General features: G+C 51.5%; 7 protein-coding genes across 7 annotated transcripts; 4 read left to right on the forward strand and 3 right to left on the reverse strand.

The window, feature by feature from the left end:
- Nucleotides 1–1,262: 1,262 nt before the first annotated feature.
- BDQ94DRAFT_134851 (uncharacterized protein) lies at nucleotides 1,263–2,271 on the forward strand. The gene has a single exon (XM_026764554.1). The coding sequence runs from the start codon at nucleotides 1,383–1,385 to the stop codon at nucleotides 1,623–1,625; it is 243 nt and encodes an 80-aa protein (XP_026631924.1). The 5' UTR covers nucleotides 1,263–1,382; the 3' UTR covers nucleotides 1,626–2,271.
- Nucleotides 2,272–9,010: 6,739 nt separating this feature from the next.
- BDQ94DRAFT_134853 (HAD family hydrolase) lies at nucleotides 9,011–10,551 on the reverse strand. Its single transcript, XM_026764555.1, has 4 exons — nucleotides 10,221–10,551; nucleotides 10,135–10,156; nucleotides 9,963–10,072; nucleotides 9,011–9,824 (listed from the first exon to the last, which is right to left on the reverse strand). Exons 1-4 carry the CDS (start codon nucleotides 10,318–10,320, stop codon nucleotides 9,343–9,345), a joined length of 714 nt encoding a protein of 237 aa, XP_026631925.1. The 5' UTR covers nucleotides 10,321–10,551; the 3' UTR covers nucleotides 9,011–9,342.
- A 134-nt stretch (nucleotides 10,552–10,685) lies between these two features.
- Nucleotides 10,686–12,571, forward strand: BDQ94DRAFT_49407 (putative GTP binding protein). The gene is made up of 3 exons (XM_026775903.1): nucleotides 10,686–10,771; nucleotides 10,825–10,919; nucleotides 10,982–12,571. Exons 1-3 carry the CDS (start codon nucleotides 10,759–10,761, stop codon nucleotides 12,488–12,490), a joined length of 1,617 nt encoding a protein of 538 aa, XP_026631926.1. The 5' UTR covers nucleotides 10,686–10,758; the 3' UTR covers nucleotides 12,491–12,571.
- A 54-nt stretch (nucleotides 12,572–12,625) lies between these two features.
- BDQ94DRAFT_134856 (uncharacterized protein) lies at nucleotides 12,626–12,846 on the reverse strand. Its single transcript, XM_026764556.1, has one exon. The coding sequence runs from the start codon at nucleotides 12,840–12,842 to the stop codon at nucleotides 12,687–12,689; it is 156 nt and encodes a 51-aa protein (XP_026631927.1). The 5' UTR covers nucleotides 12,843–12,846; the 3' UTR covers nucleotides 12,626–12,686.
- A 164-nt stretch (nucleotides 12,847–13,010) lies between these two features.
- cbfA (putative CBF/NF-Y family transcription factor) lies at nucleotides 13,011–14,617 on the forward strand. Its single transcript, XM_026775905.1, has 4 exons — nucleotides 13,011–13,459; nucleotides 13,570–13,703; nucleotides 13,788–14,235; nucleotides 14,293–14,617. Exons 1-4 carry the CDS (start codon nucleotides 13,274–13,276, stop codon nucleotides 14,362–14,364), a joined length of 840 nt encoding a protein of 279 aa, XP_026631928.1. The 5' UTR covers nucleotides 13,011–13,273; the 3' UTR covers nucleotides 14,365–14,617.
- Nucleotides 14,573–17,067, reverse strand: BDQ94DRAFT_49448 (putative SIR2 family histone deacetylase (Hst4)). The gene is made up of 2 exons (XM_026775904.1): nucleotides 16,356–17,067; nucleotides 14,573–16,261 (listed from the first exon to the last, which is right to left on the reverse strand). Exons 1-2 carry the CDS (start codon nucleotides 16,801–16,803, stop codon nucleotides 14,871–14,873), a joined length of 1,839 nt encoding a protein of 612 aa, XP_026631929.1. The 5' UTR covers nucleotides 16,804–17,067; the 3' UTR covers nucleotides 14,573–14,870.
- Nucleotides 16,706–17,809, forward strand: BDQ94DRAFT_134859 (uncharacterized protein). Its single transcript, XM_026764557.1, has one exon. It carries the CDS (start codon nucleotides 16,964–16,966, stop codon nucleotides 17,333–17,335), a length of 372 nt encoding a protein of 123 aa, XP_026631930.1. The 5' UTR covers nucleotides 16,706–16,963; the 3' UTR covers nucleotides 17,336–17,809.
- Nucleotides 17,810–18,874: the final 1,065 nt, after the last annotated feature.

Genomic DNA, 18,874 nt, shown 5'->3' on the forward strand with positions numbered 1-18,874 from the left:
TTGAGTGAGAGAAGACTGTAACGAGAGTAGGCAGAGAGTGAGTGTGAGTAAGTGAGAAAGAAAAAGGGAAAAGGACAAAAGGGAAAAAAGGGAAAAAATAAAAACAAAAAAAAAAGAGAGGACCCAGAAAGGATTGACAGTCAGTCCGTCAAGAAAGAGTAAACTAACACTAACTGGAGAAAAGAAAGAGCAGCAGAGGGTTTGGAGGGACTGGATTTCGGGGGGAGGGTGGGTGGTGCTGGCAGCTCGCTCATTGGCTGATGCTGGATGGGGAGAGATTGGCGGCGGCAGCCTGCCCGGCAAGAAGGTGTGGAGGGGGCCGCGCTGATTGGTGATCGCCGCCCGGAACTGGCTGGAGGAGGATTTGGCCTGGACACCTTTGGTATCAGGGCTGTATTTGCTCCGTACCGTCAGTTTGGGCGAACTCCCCGTGTCCCGCAGCGCTTCGGGCTTTCGTGTGAACGCTCACACAACTCTCCCCTCTGGCTTGTCGGCTACAGCACATCTCGGATTGGCTCTTCCGGGTTGTTCCTCTCGACTGTCACTTTCTGCTTGTCACTCTTTTCTTTTCTTTTTGATCATTTTATTTTTTTGGTTCCGTTCTCCTCTTCTTCCCCTCTGCAAAAACCCCTCTTTGTTAATTCACCCTTTATTCCTCTTCGTCACAGAAAAGCCCACGGCAGAAAACATACTACCAAAACTAGTAGGTACCTACCCATCCAGTACTAGACTCGTCTCGGGGAACCAAACCGTTACCAGGTACGGTATTAAACACCCAAGGCATCGACCACCCAAAAATATTGGCCGACGGAGTGGGTTTCCTGGTGCTTCCGCCCGAGCGGTTCTAGGGGGTGGCGGCCTGGGCTCTCACACTCTCGGCGGACTCTTGAGTACGTACTACTATCTTGGGAAGCTCACTAACTATCTAATTCACCTAAAAAAAACCACAAACTGAAATACTGTGTGGCTAGTGGTCTTGGAACCTGACCAGGGGCGGTAGTAGATAGATGTCATTGATGTTTCAAAAGAGTATACGAAGTTTTAGCTACTCGATATATGCCACACCTTATCTTAGTTGTAGGATCTTCTCAGTCCCGCCGCCTTCCACAAGCAATGAGGGGAGGGTGTAACTAAGAGGCGCGCGCGCTTACTTCGAAAAAAAAAGTAGTGCGGTGGCGGCGGTGACTGTTTCTCCTCCTCTGGCGTCACTGTGAAAGGACATGCCTGGAGTATGTACTCCATAGGATCATATGTAGGTCCGACGGGTCCGCAACGCATGCTGTACCTCAGAGTGAGCTCAGTTGCTTTTTTCCCTTATTATCGTCAGACCCGTCACGGTGGTACTGCTGTAAAATCCAAAAGTTCGCTGTTTACGTTCGTCGATGCTAGACAGTGGAAACTATTTCGTCACCTCGATTTACCCCATTTTTATTTTTCGATTTAATTTATTTTACTTTTCCAATTTTGTTCTTCTGCTTTTTCTCTGCTTTTCTCTTCAAAGTTCTAGTGTGATGGGATTTTTCCTTTCTTTTCCTCCTTCTGCAGCTTTGACCTGCACAATGATTAATTTTACTCTCACTTTGGAGGTATGTATACTCCTTAACAATGCTCGGCAATCATTATAAAAGTTTTGGTCCACCGTATGTACCAAGGGTGCCTTGAGGGACCACAATTCTTAGTAAGTGAAAAGTAAGAAGTGTAAGTAGGAGTAAGAGTAGAAACTAGAGGTGCGTGGCCTCCCATTGGTAGAAGCCGGTAAGCCACCCCCCTCTCATCCGCACAAAGCCCTCGTCGCTCATCCCCAATGCCAGCGCTTGCTATTTCCCACACAAACCAGACCTGAACCCGGGCAATGGCTTAAACGGCATGAATTTAAGCTCCAGTGACAACTTGGTTGACAGTCTCACATACTTTTCCACCATGAATTATGATTCCGAACAAAGCTGGGTAATGGCTGCGAGTTGAGTTGAACCCGGTCCCTGCTCCTACGGACTTTCGTCAGTTCCTGCATTAGCGCCACCAAAAGCATCCAAAGCCGATTTTAGCTCTTCCCAGGGGGAAGGTTCCTTCTGGGCAGATCCGAGCAACTCAATGACCCCGAGCGTGGCCCCCCAAGACACGCCGTCGGCAATAGTAGATTGCTGTTCACATCTCTTTCTTTTTTATTTTCTTCGGGGGTAGGGGAGAGGAGAGGAGAGGAGGGGGGGCGCCAATGGAGCGGGTTCTCCCACGCGGACGGAGTATCTAAGCTCTGCAACATCACGTCTTTCCCGACTGAGGAAAGCTTGCACTAGAATCTCTCTTTTCTTCACCCATGACCTTGACTCCCCGATCACGGCGGTCGGGGACCACGCCATCAGTGGGGCATGTTCGTTTGTAAAGGCGGCGTGAGAAAGTCAGCCATGAGATGGATCGCTGAGCCCACCGCCCACTTGGCCATCCATGTCTCACACTTCTGGTGGCAGGCCGGGGGATCGCATGGCCACATCCTACTGGGCCAGTCCGCGATCACGGGGTGATGGATGGGGAGGAAGAGCATCCAATGGCCATTCGAAGTTGCGTGGACGCCGACCAACGGATTAAGATTCACCGTACATATTCTGGATCCGGTTAGCGCCAGCGGTCCGAAGATCCCCAGCTTCCGATTGATAGTCCGTTCTTCTTACCCGACGGTTCCAACGACTCTTCACCACTCCCACGGGACAGCTTTGTGATGCTCCAGTGGCCCGCCTGTGCGATAAGGGGATAAACCACGCAGTTCATCGATGTAGCATGGCACATTGGACAGAACTGGGGTTCATGGCCATGACGTGATCAAGTACTCCTGAGAGACCCTCTGATCCACACATACACACTCCCCCCACAGACTGGCAGGGCAATCAGCGCATCCGACCATCACAATTGGTACTTTGCTCTCTCTCCTCAGGGTGTGCCAGAACAAAGAGAGGTGAAGCGGGGAAGAAGCTCCGGCCAGCCGAAAGGAAAGTCAGTAAAGTCAGTAACTCAGTCAGTAACTCCGTCAGTCAGTCTTTGCCTTGACTTCGCTTTTCCCGCTCCATAATAGTCCTCATACCAGACGTGCCAGATGCACTGGCCTTTAATTCCCGTATGAATGGACACCGTCCCAGCAATTCAATTGGCACGGATCTCTGCAAAAAATGCCTGTCATGCTTTTCCCGCAAGGTCCTTGGAATTCACGGACTTGCGATTCGCCAATTGGTTAATTTTCCTTTCCTTTGATGATTATTTCTTTCCTTCAGCGAGAAAAAAAAAATAAATTAAAATTGAAGGGAAACTAAAAAAGAAAATGCCATCGGGATGGACATGAAAAGAGAGAGTGTGTGTGTGAGAGTGAGTGAGAGAACAGACCGCGCCGGCTGCAAAAGCGTGGCAGCAGCTCAGCCAAAGACCCACCAAAACCAATAGTCGACAGATCCTCGTCGATCCGCCTCAGGGATCTGTCGATTGTCGAACATCTCTCACCTTTCCTTTTTCTTCCAATGCTCTTGGGATTTGGCGATAGGCCTCCCTTCCTTCCTTCCTCTCTCCCCACTCTGAGCGCCCTACACGCGTGAGAACTTTCTGCGAAATCCGCCATTCGTCCGTTTGAATTTCTGGCTTCTGTCAAACCAGGCCATAATCGGCGCTAATCATGATTGTGGTCACAGACACTCGCTCACTCGCTCGCGCCCCCCCATCCCAAGTCACGAGATGACGCAGCAGTGATCTGCAATCTGCTCTCATGCAGCAGCAGAAGGACCGGGGGTCATTAATCTCATGTTAGGGGGGGATCTGGTCTGACGCTATCATATGCGCTTCCCACAGGTCTCGATGGGCAACGAGAACTGTTGAGCCGAAATACATATGCATGCACGCATGCATGGGTACAATTCTTTGGTTCATCTGTGAGTCTATTTCCTTCGTCCTCGCGACCGCCATGCGCCTGGCCCCATTCCGTCGACCGTCGGACGATGATGCTGGGCAGGGATGCCTCCAAGAAGAGTGCTCAGTCTGGCGGGGCCGAGAGCCTGACTACGACACACAGTGCGTTCCAGAGAAGTATCATCTGACTACAGCCCGTGGGGAATGATACGAAGTAACTGATAGTGGGAGGAGTAAGTAGTAGTTATCTGAGGCCCAAGTGGAACCAGATAGATAGGGGGGCGCGGGAGAGGGGCCAAAACAATGGGGTATTTTCCATACCGAATTTCGAGCGGTACTAAAGTACATACTAACCACTAACTACGTCGACACACTCCGCACACGGAGTAATTATACTGGGCCGTCAATGCTGAACTACGAAATATGGACTTTACCATGATTGAAGGGCAGGTACTCCATCCAGGTGCCAGGGTAACCGGGATTCCGTATCCAACCAAACACGAAAACGCCCCGGGTCTCTCGGGTTCACGTGTATGTATGCAGCACAGCACCTTAAAAAACAGCTTAAGCACAGCGTACTGGGAACACCTTGCCACAGCTGTCCATTCAAACAGCAATGGCCCTGCAACAGATGGGTTCATGTCGCGTAACCTGACAACCCCTCAAACAAGCTCAGACCAATCAGCACAGGCGTATCCTGGCGCGGACTCACGTCTCAGAGCTTGAGAACAGTCTTGGGCGTGCAACATGGTTCCCTTCTCAGAACAAGAATGAGGATCTGACTATCTGTCTAGCCTGAGCTGGCTCCCTGTGAGGATCCACCACCACTCCCACCACCACTCCCACCACCACCCGCACGGATCGCTTCCACAGCGATCCTCATAGGCGGATTGGATCTCACAGAGGGCCGTTGTCGCCCGAATGATGGAGGTCTCAAATATTGGACCCTGGGAAGGGAAAACAAGCAAATACAAGGGAAGGAAGCGAACGAAAGGAAAAGAAGAGGAAGAAAAAAGCAAGAAAAATCCCCGATGATCCTCGGTGCATGGGAGTGATGGTCTGTGATACCTGAGTGGATGGGTGGATGGGTTTGTGGATGAGATGGTAGTCTACACTCTGAAAGTGGAAGTCAGTGATGACTTCCCGGCCCCCAATCCTCCCCTGAAACTGGAAGCCTCACTGAACATCCTAACCTGAAGTATACTTAGATGCTGATCAGGCTGGTCAGTGGGAGCCGAGCTGCTGGACCGGGGCCCCGATCCGCAATAGCATGGGATCCCCTGTCTGGGTATAAGGTTGACTTGGCACTGGGGGATCCTCCCCTATTGACGGCCGGTCGCCTGTCCGTAAGGAAAAACTTCCCTGCTTACATACAATCCGAACTCCATCTGCCCAGCCCCCTGGGTCTGATCATTCCGTGGCAGCTACCCTCCGCTTGTCACATCTGGCCGGGATACTGTCTAGTGTGACAATCATCACCCGCCATGGATCGCATCGTTACTAGCAGGGGAGGGAGGGGAATGGGATTGTATTGCTCACTCCAACTTGCCATGCACTGGCTCGAGCTTAGTGCGATTGGAACCCAGCATGGCCATGCATAAGTGGATATGTGGACCTACCTGAGCGTCACTTGCCATGGCTTTTCTTTTCCCCCCTCCGTAGTAGTGCCTTCTGCCTCATCACTCACTAGCTTTACTCCGGCCACGCCGTGCTGAAGGCGACATTCAGCTGCGACACTCGACGCCACAGAGCTGAATCTGTGGCGGTGCGTTCTCAGGCGTCAGCCACATGTAGATCACTGGACTAGTGAGGGCCTCAGGCCTTGGGGGATCTTCCTGCTAGTCAGTTAGTATGTATCACCGTCCAGTCTTTAGGCGTTCTCCGAATAGCGTGACTGTCAGCACCAGAACTTTGCAGACTTGAATCAAGATGACTGCCTCTGGGTGGACGGAACCTATGAAGCTTCACCGCGATTTGTCATGGCATAACAATAGCCTCTTCGATCGATAGGATCTCAGCGAAACCGCCACACGGCACTTCTTCGATCTGCCTGCCTATTCTCCATCCTAATCTTGTTTAACTCTGTGATTGTACCACCGTGCTCAACGCTCAGGGCGGCTAACTTCCCTGACGACTCCGTCATCGTGTTCCAGGTTCCCAGGTTCGAACCAGGGCTGATGGGGTGTGACGAGTTGGGTTGCTGTACAAGAGATCACATCGCTGTTGCCTGAGCTGCAGCAACGGTGAATGATTCTCGTCACGAGTGGGCTTTAGTTGACTGGCTGATCCACTTCCCTTCTCATCTTGCCGTCTGATAATCACATCGTTTGGCTTCTCATTGACTAACGATACAGTGTAATACCCATAAGCACCTCAAACCAAAGACTCCTCTTTCTAACTAAAAGGGCAAGAAGGGGGGGAAAAGGTAAAAAAGAAAGAACCAAAAAAGAAGAAGAGAGGTGACTCCACCATCTCCATCACAGCACACTCCCGGAAGGCCTACCACATCCCTTGCATAGGGCGTCAGACGCAGCTTGAGGGAGAGGAGGGGAGAAGGAGATGGGCTAGATGCACCTCGCTGGGCCACGGACGAGCTCAATTCGATCTCCGGCGCCAAACCAGCAGGGATCGCGCCGATCGAAGTTCGCCGTCGTCAAGTCGACCCATCTCTTTTCCAGAACCTGATCGCCCCCTTCTCTCAACGAGGCGATCCTCTTCGGGTCTGCGATGTGCAACCGATTCCCGCCACTATTGCGAGTTTTCTTTTTCGTTCCCTTCCCCCTGGAATCTGCAATTGTGCTGCTGGCTCGTGTCCTCCGAACGGGCAGCCGCCGCTGGGTGGCCCCTACTATTGTACAGGATGTATGCACATAGGGGATGCCGTCCTTTTGGCACAATCGGTTTGTTTCGCGTTGTTTCGCCACGTCTCATCCTCTCACACACACATTTCTCTCTCTCAGATCATCGTTTGGACCGTGTGTTTCGGCCGCCTACGTATTCTCAAAAAATTTAGGTGCAGTCGTAATGTTCGGGAGTTCCTAAGTATAACCACTGCAGCAGCCACTATGCAATAAGTCCCAGCTCTGCTATGACCACTTCGCGTTACCTACTCAGGTACTACTGGTCTGTCTGCCTACTTACCTATTCCTCCGTCCCGCGCGACGGGACCCAGAATCCCGGAAGTAAAAAGGAAGGAAAGGAAAAAGAAAAGTGGGAAGAGACAGACCTACTTCCAGCAACCTCAATCGGTTCGGGAGGAAAGGAACACTCAAAACTTGTCGGTGAGAGAGCAAACCAGGTCGGTGACCACCAACCCACCGCGCGCAGCCGTTTAACTTAATCTTCTGATATATTGCGCTCGGCTTTCCGAAAATGCCTCAGCAGATGGGATCTGTCACGGCAGGGCGAGAGAGGACCAGAGAAGCGGTCTTGAGCTAAGTTTACTTTCGCCGGTGTAGGAATGCACTGACTGTCTTGTCTTTTCCTAGGGCTGTTGTCACCGACATGCATACATACAGTATCCTTGTTATACCTGCCTACATACAGTAGTTAGTCAGTCTATTATTCGCTCGTCGAAAAAGGGCTGGCTGGGGTGCTCCATACGGAGTACTCCCCGGATTGTTTCTCCATCGGAGCTGATCTGAGCTGAGCTGAAGCTCTTTCTCTCGCCACTTCTTACTTTCGGGTTCTCAGTTAGTCTACCTAGTCTTGCTTAGTACCTACGTACCAAAAAGCAAAGTGGACTCAATGATCTGCTTCTGCTTCACCGCTAGCTAGCTATCTAGCATGAAGCTTCACTCTCTTTCGGAGGGTCTGTCTGCACTATGCTTACTGTAGGTACGGCTTGTTCTTCCCCTCCGGCACTTACTACTTACTAGATTACCTTCGAAGCTACTCACGACCCGACACTAGTCTGTCATATCTCCCTGGGAGTTAGACAGACGCACGGAGAGTATCCTGCTTACTTACGAAGTACATGATCTACTTGCCTTTTCTGTTTGGGAATGGGACATTGGCGCTAAGTGCAAGGTATATGCTATGTACTAACCTGCAGACAAGCAGCAGCAGCAGCAGCAGCACTAAAACTCCATGTTCCACAAGACAGCCGACAAGCTCTATACTCTATCTCGAGCTAAGCTCAAGTAAGGGCCTGGTGAATAAGAACATAGTCCTTCACATCACAGACAGGCAAAGCAGTCAACACGGCACGGAATACTGTTTATGAGTTCCGGTGTGAGACATACAGCTTTCACTGTCACTCGGTACTATACTACTTACATAACCCGACACGTAGGGGAAACATGGATGCCTACTCACATCCACATGGGAGTATCAGCCAAGTAAATAATCAGCTAACTACCGAATAGATACATCTTTACTACTAGGTACAGTAGATGTCAGCAACCCTCAATGTGTTGCTTCCTTTAGTTTTTCTAGTAAGTAGTTAGCTTCATTGTTACTCAGCTAAACAATCAACCCTCATCTCTCTGCCGCTCAGCATACCCATGTAGAGTAAAAAAGTATAGTAAAGCAAACCCACATCCACTTCTCTCTCATCTCAACCCTTCAGATATCCATCTATCAATCCCTCCATATACCCATCTCCATCCAATCAAGGTACACATATATAACCTACAGTAAATATCCTACCCTTCCCAAGTCCATCTATACTATAAATTGAACTAAGTAGTCACCAAGTAAACAAAACAAGCAGATAACTGACTAACCAACCAACAAACTAACCACCCAGTAACAAATTACACTCATCTCAGAAACCGGTACAGAACAACAGAATCAGATTCTGTTCAACCTAGATCACACACCCAACCCCACCGTTATGATTTCAAACTTTTGGGGTTTCTGCATTCTGCGTTAGGTCATATGTGGAGAGAAAGGTAGAATAGATAGTCAAGGGACGTTAGTTAGTGGCATGCAAGGTAAAAAAGAACTAGAAACGAATGGAACGGTAGTGAAGGCAAGCGAAGGGTGAGTTGTGAAAATGTTGGGGTTTTTCTGGATCACTCTGGGTGATGGTGGATGAGATGTGTCATATTTGGGGTAAGTAGGTTTTAGTTTACTATATGATCAACTGGTTGCATTGTTGGTTGGTGGGGGAATGGATGGTAGGTAGGTATGTATGTAGGTAAACGGTTCTTCGCTGGTCTATCTATTGGTAACTTGACTTACCTTGGGTAAGTCAAGTAGGTATCTGTCTAGTCTATGTACAATCGAGGTTTCGGTCTAAGATTTTCACAGACTGGACCCCGATACTGTGACCCGCACACAAGAAAGGGATCAGAATCAGGCTAAATGACAATAAAAATCAAAATGAGTATGGAGAGCATGGATAAATCCAGAAGGTAAAAAAGAAGATGCCCGCAATCTATTGGATCCAAACTTTCGTCGTCGGGTTTCCAGAAACCTCCACCTGGTGTTCAAAGTTCGCGAAGTGAATCCCCTTTATTGGAAAGCGTTCCGGATTTCCAACTGCATCTGGCCATCGACCACGCCCTTGATGCTGATGCTTCTCAGATCCTCGACGATCCAGTCAGCACCGGCTTCCTGGAGCTGCGCAAGCGAGTGGGTCGTCGTGAGCGCAATGACTTTGAACCCGGCCGCCTTACCAGCCCTGATGCCCGACGGCGCATCCTCCAGAACTACCAGAGACGAGGAATGCTCCAGACCCAGGCGCGTCCGACCAAGCAGATAGCACCGGGGGTCAGGCTTGCCCAGCTCGACATCTTCCGCCACCACCAGGACCTTGGGGTGGGCGAGGTTCAGCACGCCCAGCCAGCCGTCCACCAGCGCACGCGTTCCAGAGGTTACCACGCCCCAGCGAGCGCCGGCGTCGTCCAACGCTGACATGAAATACCGCGCCCCGGGAATCTCGACCGCGTCCGATCCGTATTCCTTCGGGATGCGACCTTCGATGTAGCTGACATCTAGCGATTGGGAAAGCAACTGGTCAGTCTGCTGTCTGCTGTTGTGGTATATGACGATAAGGAGGAGTAGTGGTGGTGGTAGTTTCAGATCGGAGGTTTCTCAATCGAACTGCAGAGTGTCCAAAGGAATACACTTACACTCCCAATTGGCCTTCTTTGGGTCGTACAACTGGATCGTGTCGATGCTTCGGCGGCCGTGGGAAGTGGCCAAAATGGTCTTGGGGTCAACGCCCAACTCCGCACCGATTCTGCAAGTGATGATTAGGACGGACGGCGTTTGGTTACACGGAGGGAAGTGGTGGGGACGAACTTGTGCCAGTGTTTCACAATCGCTAAAGATCAGATGTCAGTGCATGGTTACAGAGGAGGGGTGGGTGGGAATGAGGGGGGACTGACCATCGGTTGAGTCGACGATGGTGCCGTCAAAGTCGGAGAGGAGTCCGTCAAAAGTGTGGACTTGCGGAGGGGCAGAAAAGGAGCCGGATGGTCTAGACATGATAATGGCGGGGGAAGTAGGACAAGAAAAATCCAGGGCCAGCACAAGGTGGGGGTAGAAGGAATGAGAACAACTCCAAAGATGTGAGTAAATAGATGTAAGGAGTGGACACAGTCAGCAGCACCAGTCAGCAAAAAGGAGGGACAAAAGGGAAAAGAGAAGGTGGGTTCAGGCTTCAGGCCGAAGGAGTGAATGGAGTTGGTAAATCGTGAGAGAGAGTCACTCCAAAGGAACGAATGGCAGCGCCGGATATCCATAGTCTGTAGTAAGAAAGTATGCCGGTATTACCGGAGATCGGCCTTTTGTTGTGCCGGTTATCTTAGCGCGTTGCCGCCGAAATCTTCTTGGCGGCACAAAATTGTTCGGGCGGATCAGAGTGAGTCCCTGTGCTTTGGATTGCCTTTTTGCTCAGAGACGGTTTAGGGGTTATCAGGCAAGATGGTCAAGCTAGGTATGTTCCCTTCATTGGTATCGCCATTATCCTCCTGCTAACCCTTCCTCCAGGCAAAAACTCCAAGCGGGTTCCCGTCCGCCTACGACACAAGATTGAAAAGGCCTCCGCGGCCAAGCAACGCAAGCAGAGAAAGCTTGCAAAGAAGGTACTTCCACTTCTTCTTGCACAGCTATGTACTATTTTACTTCATACTAATGCGGCTTATAGAATCCCGAGTGGCGCTCCAAGATCAAGAAGGACCCCGGTATCCCCAACCTGTTCCCGCACAAGGATAAGATCCTCCACGAGATCGAAGAGAAGAGACGCTTGAAGGCAGAGGAACAACAGCGCATTCGCGATGAGGCCCGCGCTCGTCGCCAGGCTCAGAAGGAAGGTGGAGCCGAAGAGGTCCCTGCTGATGCCAATGTCATGATTGATGAGGACGATCTGATCGACGACGATATGGACGAGGATGTCGGTGACTCCTCGAATCCCATGGCGGCGCTGCTCGCTTCCGCCCGTGCCAGAGCTGCAGAGTACGAGGAAGAGCACTCCGATGACGATGATGAAATGGATGAGGACGATTCCGATGACGAGGATATGGACGAGATGGACCAGGACGAAGAAGGCGGTGCCACTCTGGACGTCTCCGCCCCGATTACCCAGAGCACTTCGAAGGAGAGCTCGCGACGGGCCTTCGACAAGGTCTTCAAGCAGGTTATCGACAACGCCGATGTGGTGCTGTACGTTCTGGATGCTCGTGATCCTGAGGGCACTCGGTCCAAGGAGGTGGAGCGCGAGATCATGTCCGCCGACGGAGGCAACAAGCGATTGATTCTGATCCTCAACAAGATCGATCTGGTACCTCCTCCGGTGCTCAAGAACTGGCTGATCCATCTGCGCCGCTACTTCCCCACTCTGCCTCTGAAGGCCTCCAACGGCTCGGGCAACGCTCACAGCTTCGACCACAAGCAGCTGACCGTCAAGGGCACCTCCGAGACGCTCTTCCGCGCGCTCAAGTCGTACGCGCACAACAAGCAGATGAAGCGGTCCATCTCCGTCGGTGTGATCGGTTACCCCAACGTCGGCAAGTCGTCCGTTATCAACGCCCTGACGGCCCGTCTCAACAAGGGTTCCAGCAACGCTTGCCCCACGGGCGCCGAGGCCGGTGTGACCACCAGCCTGCGGTCCGTGAAGCTGGACAGCAAGCTCAAGCTGATCGACTCTCCCGGTATTGTCTTCCCCAACTCGAGCGACAAGGCCAGCAAGAAGAAGAAGAAGCAGGAGGAGCACGCGCGTCTGATCCTCCTCAACGCGGTTCCCCCCAAGCAGATCGAGGACCCCGTTCCCGCCGTGTCGTTGCTGCTCAAGCGCTTGTCGACGTCGGAGGACCTCATCTCCAAGCTGCTGCAACTCTACAACATCCCGCCGCTCATCCCGACCGGTGGCGATCAGACGCACGACTTCCTGGTCCATGTGGCCCGCAAGCGTGGTCGTCTGGGCAAGGGTGGTGTGCCCAACATTGAGGCCGCCGCCATGACGGTGATTAATGACTGGCGTGATGGACGCATCCAGGGCTGGGTTAACGCCCCTGTGCTGCCCGTGGTGACTACGGCAGAGGGCGCGACGACGCCGGCCGAGGGCGTGGACACGAAGCAGATTGTGACGGAGTGGGCGGCAGAGTTCAAGATCGAGGGACTGTGGGGCAACGGGGAGGATGATGAGATGGCCGAATAGATGTTTTTCTCATGGATACCAGGCGTTATGGTTCTTAAAAGGTAGATAGTGTCAATTGCGATGAACATATACCGAGCAGACCAAGTTACCGTATGTCAATGATAATGTAGTCTGAAAACGGCGCGCTCTGAACCAATGCAGTAGTAGCTCTTGTTCTAATATTAAGTAGTAGTCTTGAGTGAATATTAAAGTAAGTTCAAAGGTGTACTACTACTGGTTCAGCTATTATACTACTCGTAGTAGTAGGTAGCAGTATTCGACACCTCGGTATCAAGAACATGGAGGCAGCCTGCAATGTAGTACTACCAGACGAAAATATATAATAGTAATAGTAGAGAATATGGCACACCATCACCCAGCACATCAACACTTCCAATCCCAAACAAATAAAGTAGTACTAATAACCTATAATCAAACAATTAAAAAAAAAAATCTACACTCAAATTAACATCAACTTGAAACACAATTATCTCCAAAATCCATATACCATAGAATTAAAATAGCACAAGACCTGAAGAAACCTTATCACCACCCACCCGAAGCGATACGATAATCAATCAAATCACCCCCAAGATTCCCGATCCACACGCGCCGCTCCTCCGCGTCTGTCGCGTCACATCATTTCTGCACTCCTTCTAACGAACAGAGGCAAAAAAAGTCCTTTTTTTTACGAACCACACCGCATACCACTTATACCCTCACAAATCAATCCTCATCTTTACTCGCGCTCAATCGACAACCCCAAGAACAAGAGATCAGAAACGCAAAAAGAAAAAAAGAACCATGCCCCGAAAATCAACCAGCAGCAGCACACCCGGCGACGACGGCGGACCAGAACAGTCCCAATCCCAACAAATACACTCCCAATCCCCTTCAGACATCGTCCACCTCCCCGAATCGACAGGCCAAATGGTCGAAGCGACAGAACAACAACTCAAGGCGCGGGCAGAGGGGGGTGTGAGTATTGAGGTATGTATGCATATTTGCCACTTACTATCCCTCTCTTTCCTTCTCATATCCAAAACTACACATGATACGAGGGATATCATAACTAATATGCAATAATGGAAATAATGCAGGACTACCTTCTCCCCCGTTCCCTCACCCTCCGACTAGCAAAATCCGTTCTTCCCCCGAATACATCCATACAGAAGGATGCGGTATTGGCGATTCAGAAGGCCGCGACGGTGTTTGTCTCGTATTTGTCGTCGCAGTATGTCTTTGTCTTTCTTTTCCCTTATTTAATTCTTAAGCGACAAAAGAGAGGGGTAGTTTATTAACGTGAGGTGGTATCTAGTGCCAACGAAGCAACCCTCAAACGAACCGTCGCGCCGTCAGACGTCTTCAGCGCCATCTCGGAATTAGAGTTCGATGGGTTCCGTACGCGATTGGAGCAGGAGTTGGAGGCGTTTACGGAGTTGAAGGCTGGGAAGAGGAGGGCGAAGAAGGGGGATAGTGGTACTGCTGCTGCTGCTGCTGCTGCCGCAGAGGGAGTTGGGAAAAGTGGGGATGCCGAGGAAGAGGAGGAGGAGGATGGGGATAGAGGGGTGAAGAGGGTGAAGCGGGCGGAGGGGGAGAAGAAGAATGGTATTGGTGCTGGGGGGGAGGAAGAGGAGGGGGATGAGACGCAGGAGGAACACGAGCAGGAACAGGAGCAGGAAGATGAAGAGGAAGAGGAGGAGGAAGAGGAAGAAGATGACGAGGAAGAAGAAGAAGAAGAACATAAGGATGACGAGGATGATGATATTGATCGGGTTGAGGATTTGGATCGGGCTAGACGGCCGACGAATCCGGATGTTGAGGGGGATGATTCGGACAGTGAGGATGAGGATGGGCCTGGGAGTCAGCTGCGAGGGGATTTGGGACTGGGTTAAGTTGTGTTCATGATGATTATGTGTGTATGGTATGGTATGTCTTTGTCTCTGTTTACGGCTGATGGTTATGCGGCAACGAAACGGATTGTTGCATGATATCACTTCTACTCCATATCCAATGTACAATGTGTTGATACCCAATTCAACTTCAGCACAACCAGCTGCTCATTATATTCACCACGTGGGGACTCCCTGAACTCCGCACTCAACGCCCATAAGGGCTTGCCTAATGTTGTACAATCATCGGTGCAGTTGACGCCACAAATCTGAAGAGTACCAAATGAACTTCAGAGCATGATAGCTACCGCCTGGAGCAGTGAGGTGAAGCCCATTTGATATCTTCATTATCCCACCCAAACGCCATGTCCCATAGTCTATCATTGGTATCGCCATTAACTGAATTTGAAAAGACTCCCCAGGAAGGCCTTAAATGTAAAGTAATAGTAAAGGAGAAGAAAAAGAAGAAAAGAAGACGGAAAGACGCGCTGACGCAGACCCGAGCTGAGTCATGCGGTCGGCTCGTTCAGTAACAAATTCATCCCCCGAGGGATAGAATCAGGAGAAATGGTCTCGTTCTGTCGCCACCGACCGCTTGGTGGAGGAGTGGACGCACCCTTGCCCACCAGTTTGGGGAACGTCTGATTCGGTCCGTTGTTGCGAGCAGCGCCCGGAGCCAACGGGTGCATCGCCTTGGTGTCGTCCTTGTCCAGCTTGGTCGACTTGTCACTTGTGGCGGCTTTCTGAGCCTTGGTGACCCGTCCGAAATTGTTGATCTTGGAGTTCTTCGCTGGCTCGACCTTCTTTGATCGTCCTTTAGGCGCAGCCTTCTTCGGAGCTGCTTTCTTCGGAGCTGCCTTCTTTGGCCCGTCCGTCTTGGCCGCCTGCAGCACATCTGTAATGCTCCGTCCGTTGCTGGCGGGGTTCGGGCGACCTTTCTTCGCCAATGGTTTGGATTCATCCTCATAACTTGACGATGGAGTAAGGAAGCCTGTGGGAGTAGGTCGTTTCTTGCTGGGGGTGACAACAACCGACACCTCGCCTTGCTCTTTCTTCACTCGTTCCACTTCCGAAGAGTTGCACTCATCGAATACGTCCTCCTGCGCATCCCACCGTTTGAGGTTGGCCAGTCGTGCAACTTCTTCACAATCGCCCTTGACCATCAGATCCCAGCAGTCCTCAAATTCTTTGCCGGTGGGGTACTCATTGTTGATCCACATGGTCACTCCGTTACGACGACTCCGGATCACGGAGCAAAGACTCTTTACCAGGCGACGCACTCCGGGAATCTTCAGACTCGTACCGACCACAATTAGAGCGTCCGGGCGGGAACGGATGTCAGCATTCATGACGGATGTGATAGCCTCCTCGTCCGGGTTGTGCTCGTTGTACAGGACAATGCGGGGTCTCATCTTGCCGATACCATGGCTACGTTGGCCGGTTTCCATACGGAACTGATTATTACGGCAGCACTCCGGGCATTCGGGGGCATCGGGACGGTCAAACAAGCCCGCATCGAAGTCGCTGAGATGCCGGCATTTCTGGCAGACCATCTTGTCAAGACTGCCATGCAACTGAATGGTGCGGGGCCAGGGTGCTTTGACGTTCAACGGAATCTGCGTGGCCAACGGAGGCATTGAGGTCTCAATGCCATCGATGTTTTGTGTGTAGAGACGAGTGAGACGGTTCTCCTGGCCCAGTCGCGCCAGCATGTGGTGGAAAGCTGTGGGAGAGGTCTTGGCTGCTTCCTCGGACAGCGACCGTACCATGTCCTGGAAGGAGGCGGTCAACGCCTCATCCTGGTAGACGGCTGCATCGAACAAGAGCTTGCCCGATGCTTTGAGGTTATGTTTCTTCTGCAGAGACTTGAAAAGACCGTCGGTGGAGCGGAAATCAGGAACTATAATGGATTAGAAAATACGAGGGAAAAGAGGTAAGGACCGACAGTCGCGTGGTGGTGACAGGATTAGGAGTGGGGGTTTGGGAAAGCATACTTCCTGCGGAGGTGGAGATACCCGCACCGGCGATGACGACAATTTTGCGGTGACGCTGGATCGTCTTGACGAGATAGTCAATTTGCGACTGCTGCTCAGTGTAGGACAGGCCGGCGGTGGCCGACAGGTCGAGATGCTGAGTTCGGCGTTCTTTGGGGGCGGCGACCCGACGCTTCTTCCTGGCGGGCGGCAAGTCGTCTTGGCTGCGGGCGGCGCTAGGCTCATCCGCGTCCTGCGACGGGGGCGGCGACGGATAGAAACCAGGCGGTGCCAGAGGAGAGGCCGGCGCTGAACTTAGACTCGAGCAATCCGAGTCATCGTCCATGCCTAATGACGCCAGGAGGCTCTTTGGGGACGAGCGGGAGGAGTTGGTGGTGGAGTGTGTAGTAGAAGTAGTAGTAGTGGTGGTGGTGGTAGACGAAGTGGTGGCAGTACGACGGGGCGCCATTTAGGTCAGGCCGTCGCGGTGACGAAGCGAACAGCGAGCACAAAGAGATCGGGAGAGGAAAAATTGGATTCGAGGGTGGGAGAAAAAGGACTCAAGGAGAGCTCGCTGTTCACGGAAAGCTGGGGGGGATCAAAGCTAGATATCGTCCCGAGAGAAAACCATGGAGGACCGGGAAAGAGACGGAAAACATCAATTGACAAGTGGGAATGACGGTAAGGGGGATTTATTTCGGACAGATATTGCTTCTTTGTTTCCCCTGTCGTTCACGTCTTGCTCCCTGACTTCGGGCGGAGGTAGCGAAAAGGGAGTTGGGTGGAAGAGGAAGAAGAAGAAGAACGAGAAGAAGAAGACGACGACAATGGAGGCAGATGAAGAAGAGGAGGAATGGGCAGCACAGGAGGAACCGCCCCGTGACTGGGACAGCGCAAGTCTGGGTCGAGGACAGCAAGTGGTGAGGTCAAGTGGAAAACGGATCGAGAGGGAGAGCGAGAAAAAAAGGGCTACTACTAGCAGGCCAACACGACTAGAATGACGGACTTACTGCTGCTTGGGAGTGTTGCAGCCAGTTCGACGGCAGGCCGGTCAGATCCTCTCGCTTGCAGTGTGTTTATTTTGACCCACGGGTATCGCTCGGGAAGAGTCGACGAAGGCTCTGCATCAAAGAGGGCTAATGGGGAAATGGGGGATTTGGGGTAGAGGGAGAGAGAGGGTGGTCCTGCAGCAAACACAAACTCGGGCAACGAAGTGGTATGCTCAGAGGAATGTGTCTGGAAGCAAGAGGGGCAGATTTGATCGCGTGTTGATCAAGTTGAATGAATGCCGGTGGGAATGATGATATTGCTCTACTACCTACACCTAACTCAGTACTAACTTGGGACATGCTGCTATGCTGCTATGCTGCTACTATGCCACTAACACCCTCTCTGATTGCCAGTTACATTGTTACGGGGTTGCAGTGACTATTGAGAATTTTCCGTAACAACCGTGTATGGACAGCCCGGTGGGGGCTGGCCCTTGGGTGCATTTGGTGTTAACCTCGTTTCTTTTCTCCTGCAAATTCGGTTTTGTGCTGCCAATCTCGTTACCGATCCCATACCGCGCTAAAGGGGGCTGTCGGCCTGGGAGCTTCTTTCATTGGCTGTGGAAGCTTCACCCAATTCTCCGGCCAACCACAGCCCAAACATATACTTGCCCGTGCGAGGCAATCATCACGACGCCTTCCTACGCATTGGAGAGCTGTCGGATTGATCAAAGATGTCGAATGTCTCTTTTACTTTTAGTGAAGGATGCCTAGCATAGCCCGAGTCTGCTAGGCTGTAGATATTCAGAATCCAATATCCCGACCGTCATTCGCACTAACCGGTCTCCGACTATCGTTCCGAATCCGTCCCGTCAGACGCTGCGATTGTTGGGAAGGCTGAGCGTTTATTTCATAATCAGCAATCAGGGTCACAGGGATACCTTACGTATACTCGTCATCTATTTGCGGGGCTGATAATCTGCCAGTAAAATCAGTGATATAATCATCGTATAATTAAGTAGTGAACCCATACTGGATTGTTCGCTCCCTTTACCATGGCATTGAGATTCACACGTTATCTGTGTGATTAAACTGGACCCGACATTACCCAAGAACGAACAAGCGCGGGGTATCCGATGAAACTACCGGCCAAAATATGCTTGAGGCATTTGTCGTCGGAAAGTGCGGCGCTGTTCTAGCAAGAACTGGCATGATCCGGTTTTCCAGAGTGCCGGATCTTCCACGGACTTTCATTCCCCGCACCTGTCTTACTGTTTAGCTGTCTTCTCTGCGAACTGAAGAGAGATCATGAAATGCAGATGTCATAAATAGATGAGATGTAGTTGCTGGTCGCGACCTTGCTCTAAGTATGGCCGAGTCGAGTCGGTTATGTTCTCCCGCATCATCTGCCGGGCCTCGTGGTTTCTTTCTCCGTCCGATCAGGCGCTCATCCTGTGGCTAGCAAGCCCACTGTGAGACTGCACTATGACTGCAACCTAGGAAACAGTCCCTGCTATAGAGAGATGTGCTATAATTTCGGCTTGGTTTAAC

This window comes from Aspergillus welwitschiae (genome assembly GCF_003344945.1).
Source record: "Aspergillus welwitschiae strain CBS 139.54b unplaced genomic scaffold BDQ94scaffold_2, whole genome shotgun sequence".
NCBI classification, from domain to species: Eukaryota; Fungi; Ascomycota; class Eurotiomycetes; order Eurotiales; family Aspergillaceae; genus Aspergillus; species Aspergillus welwitschiae.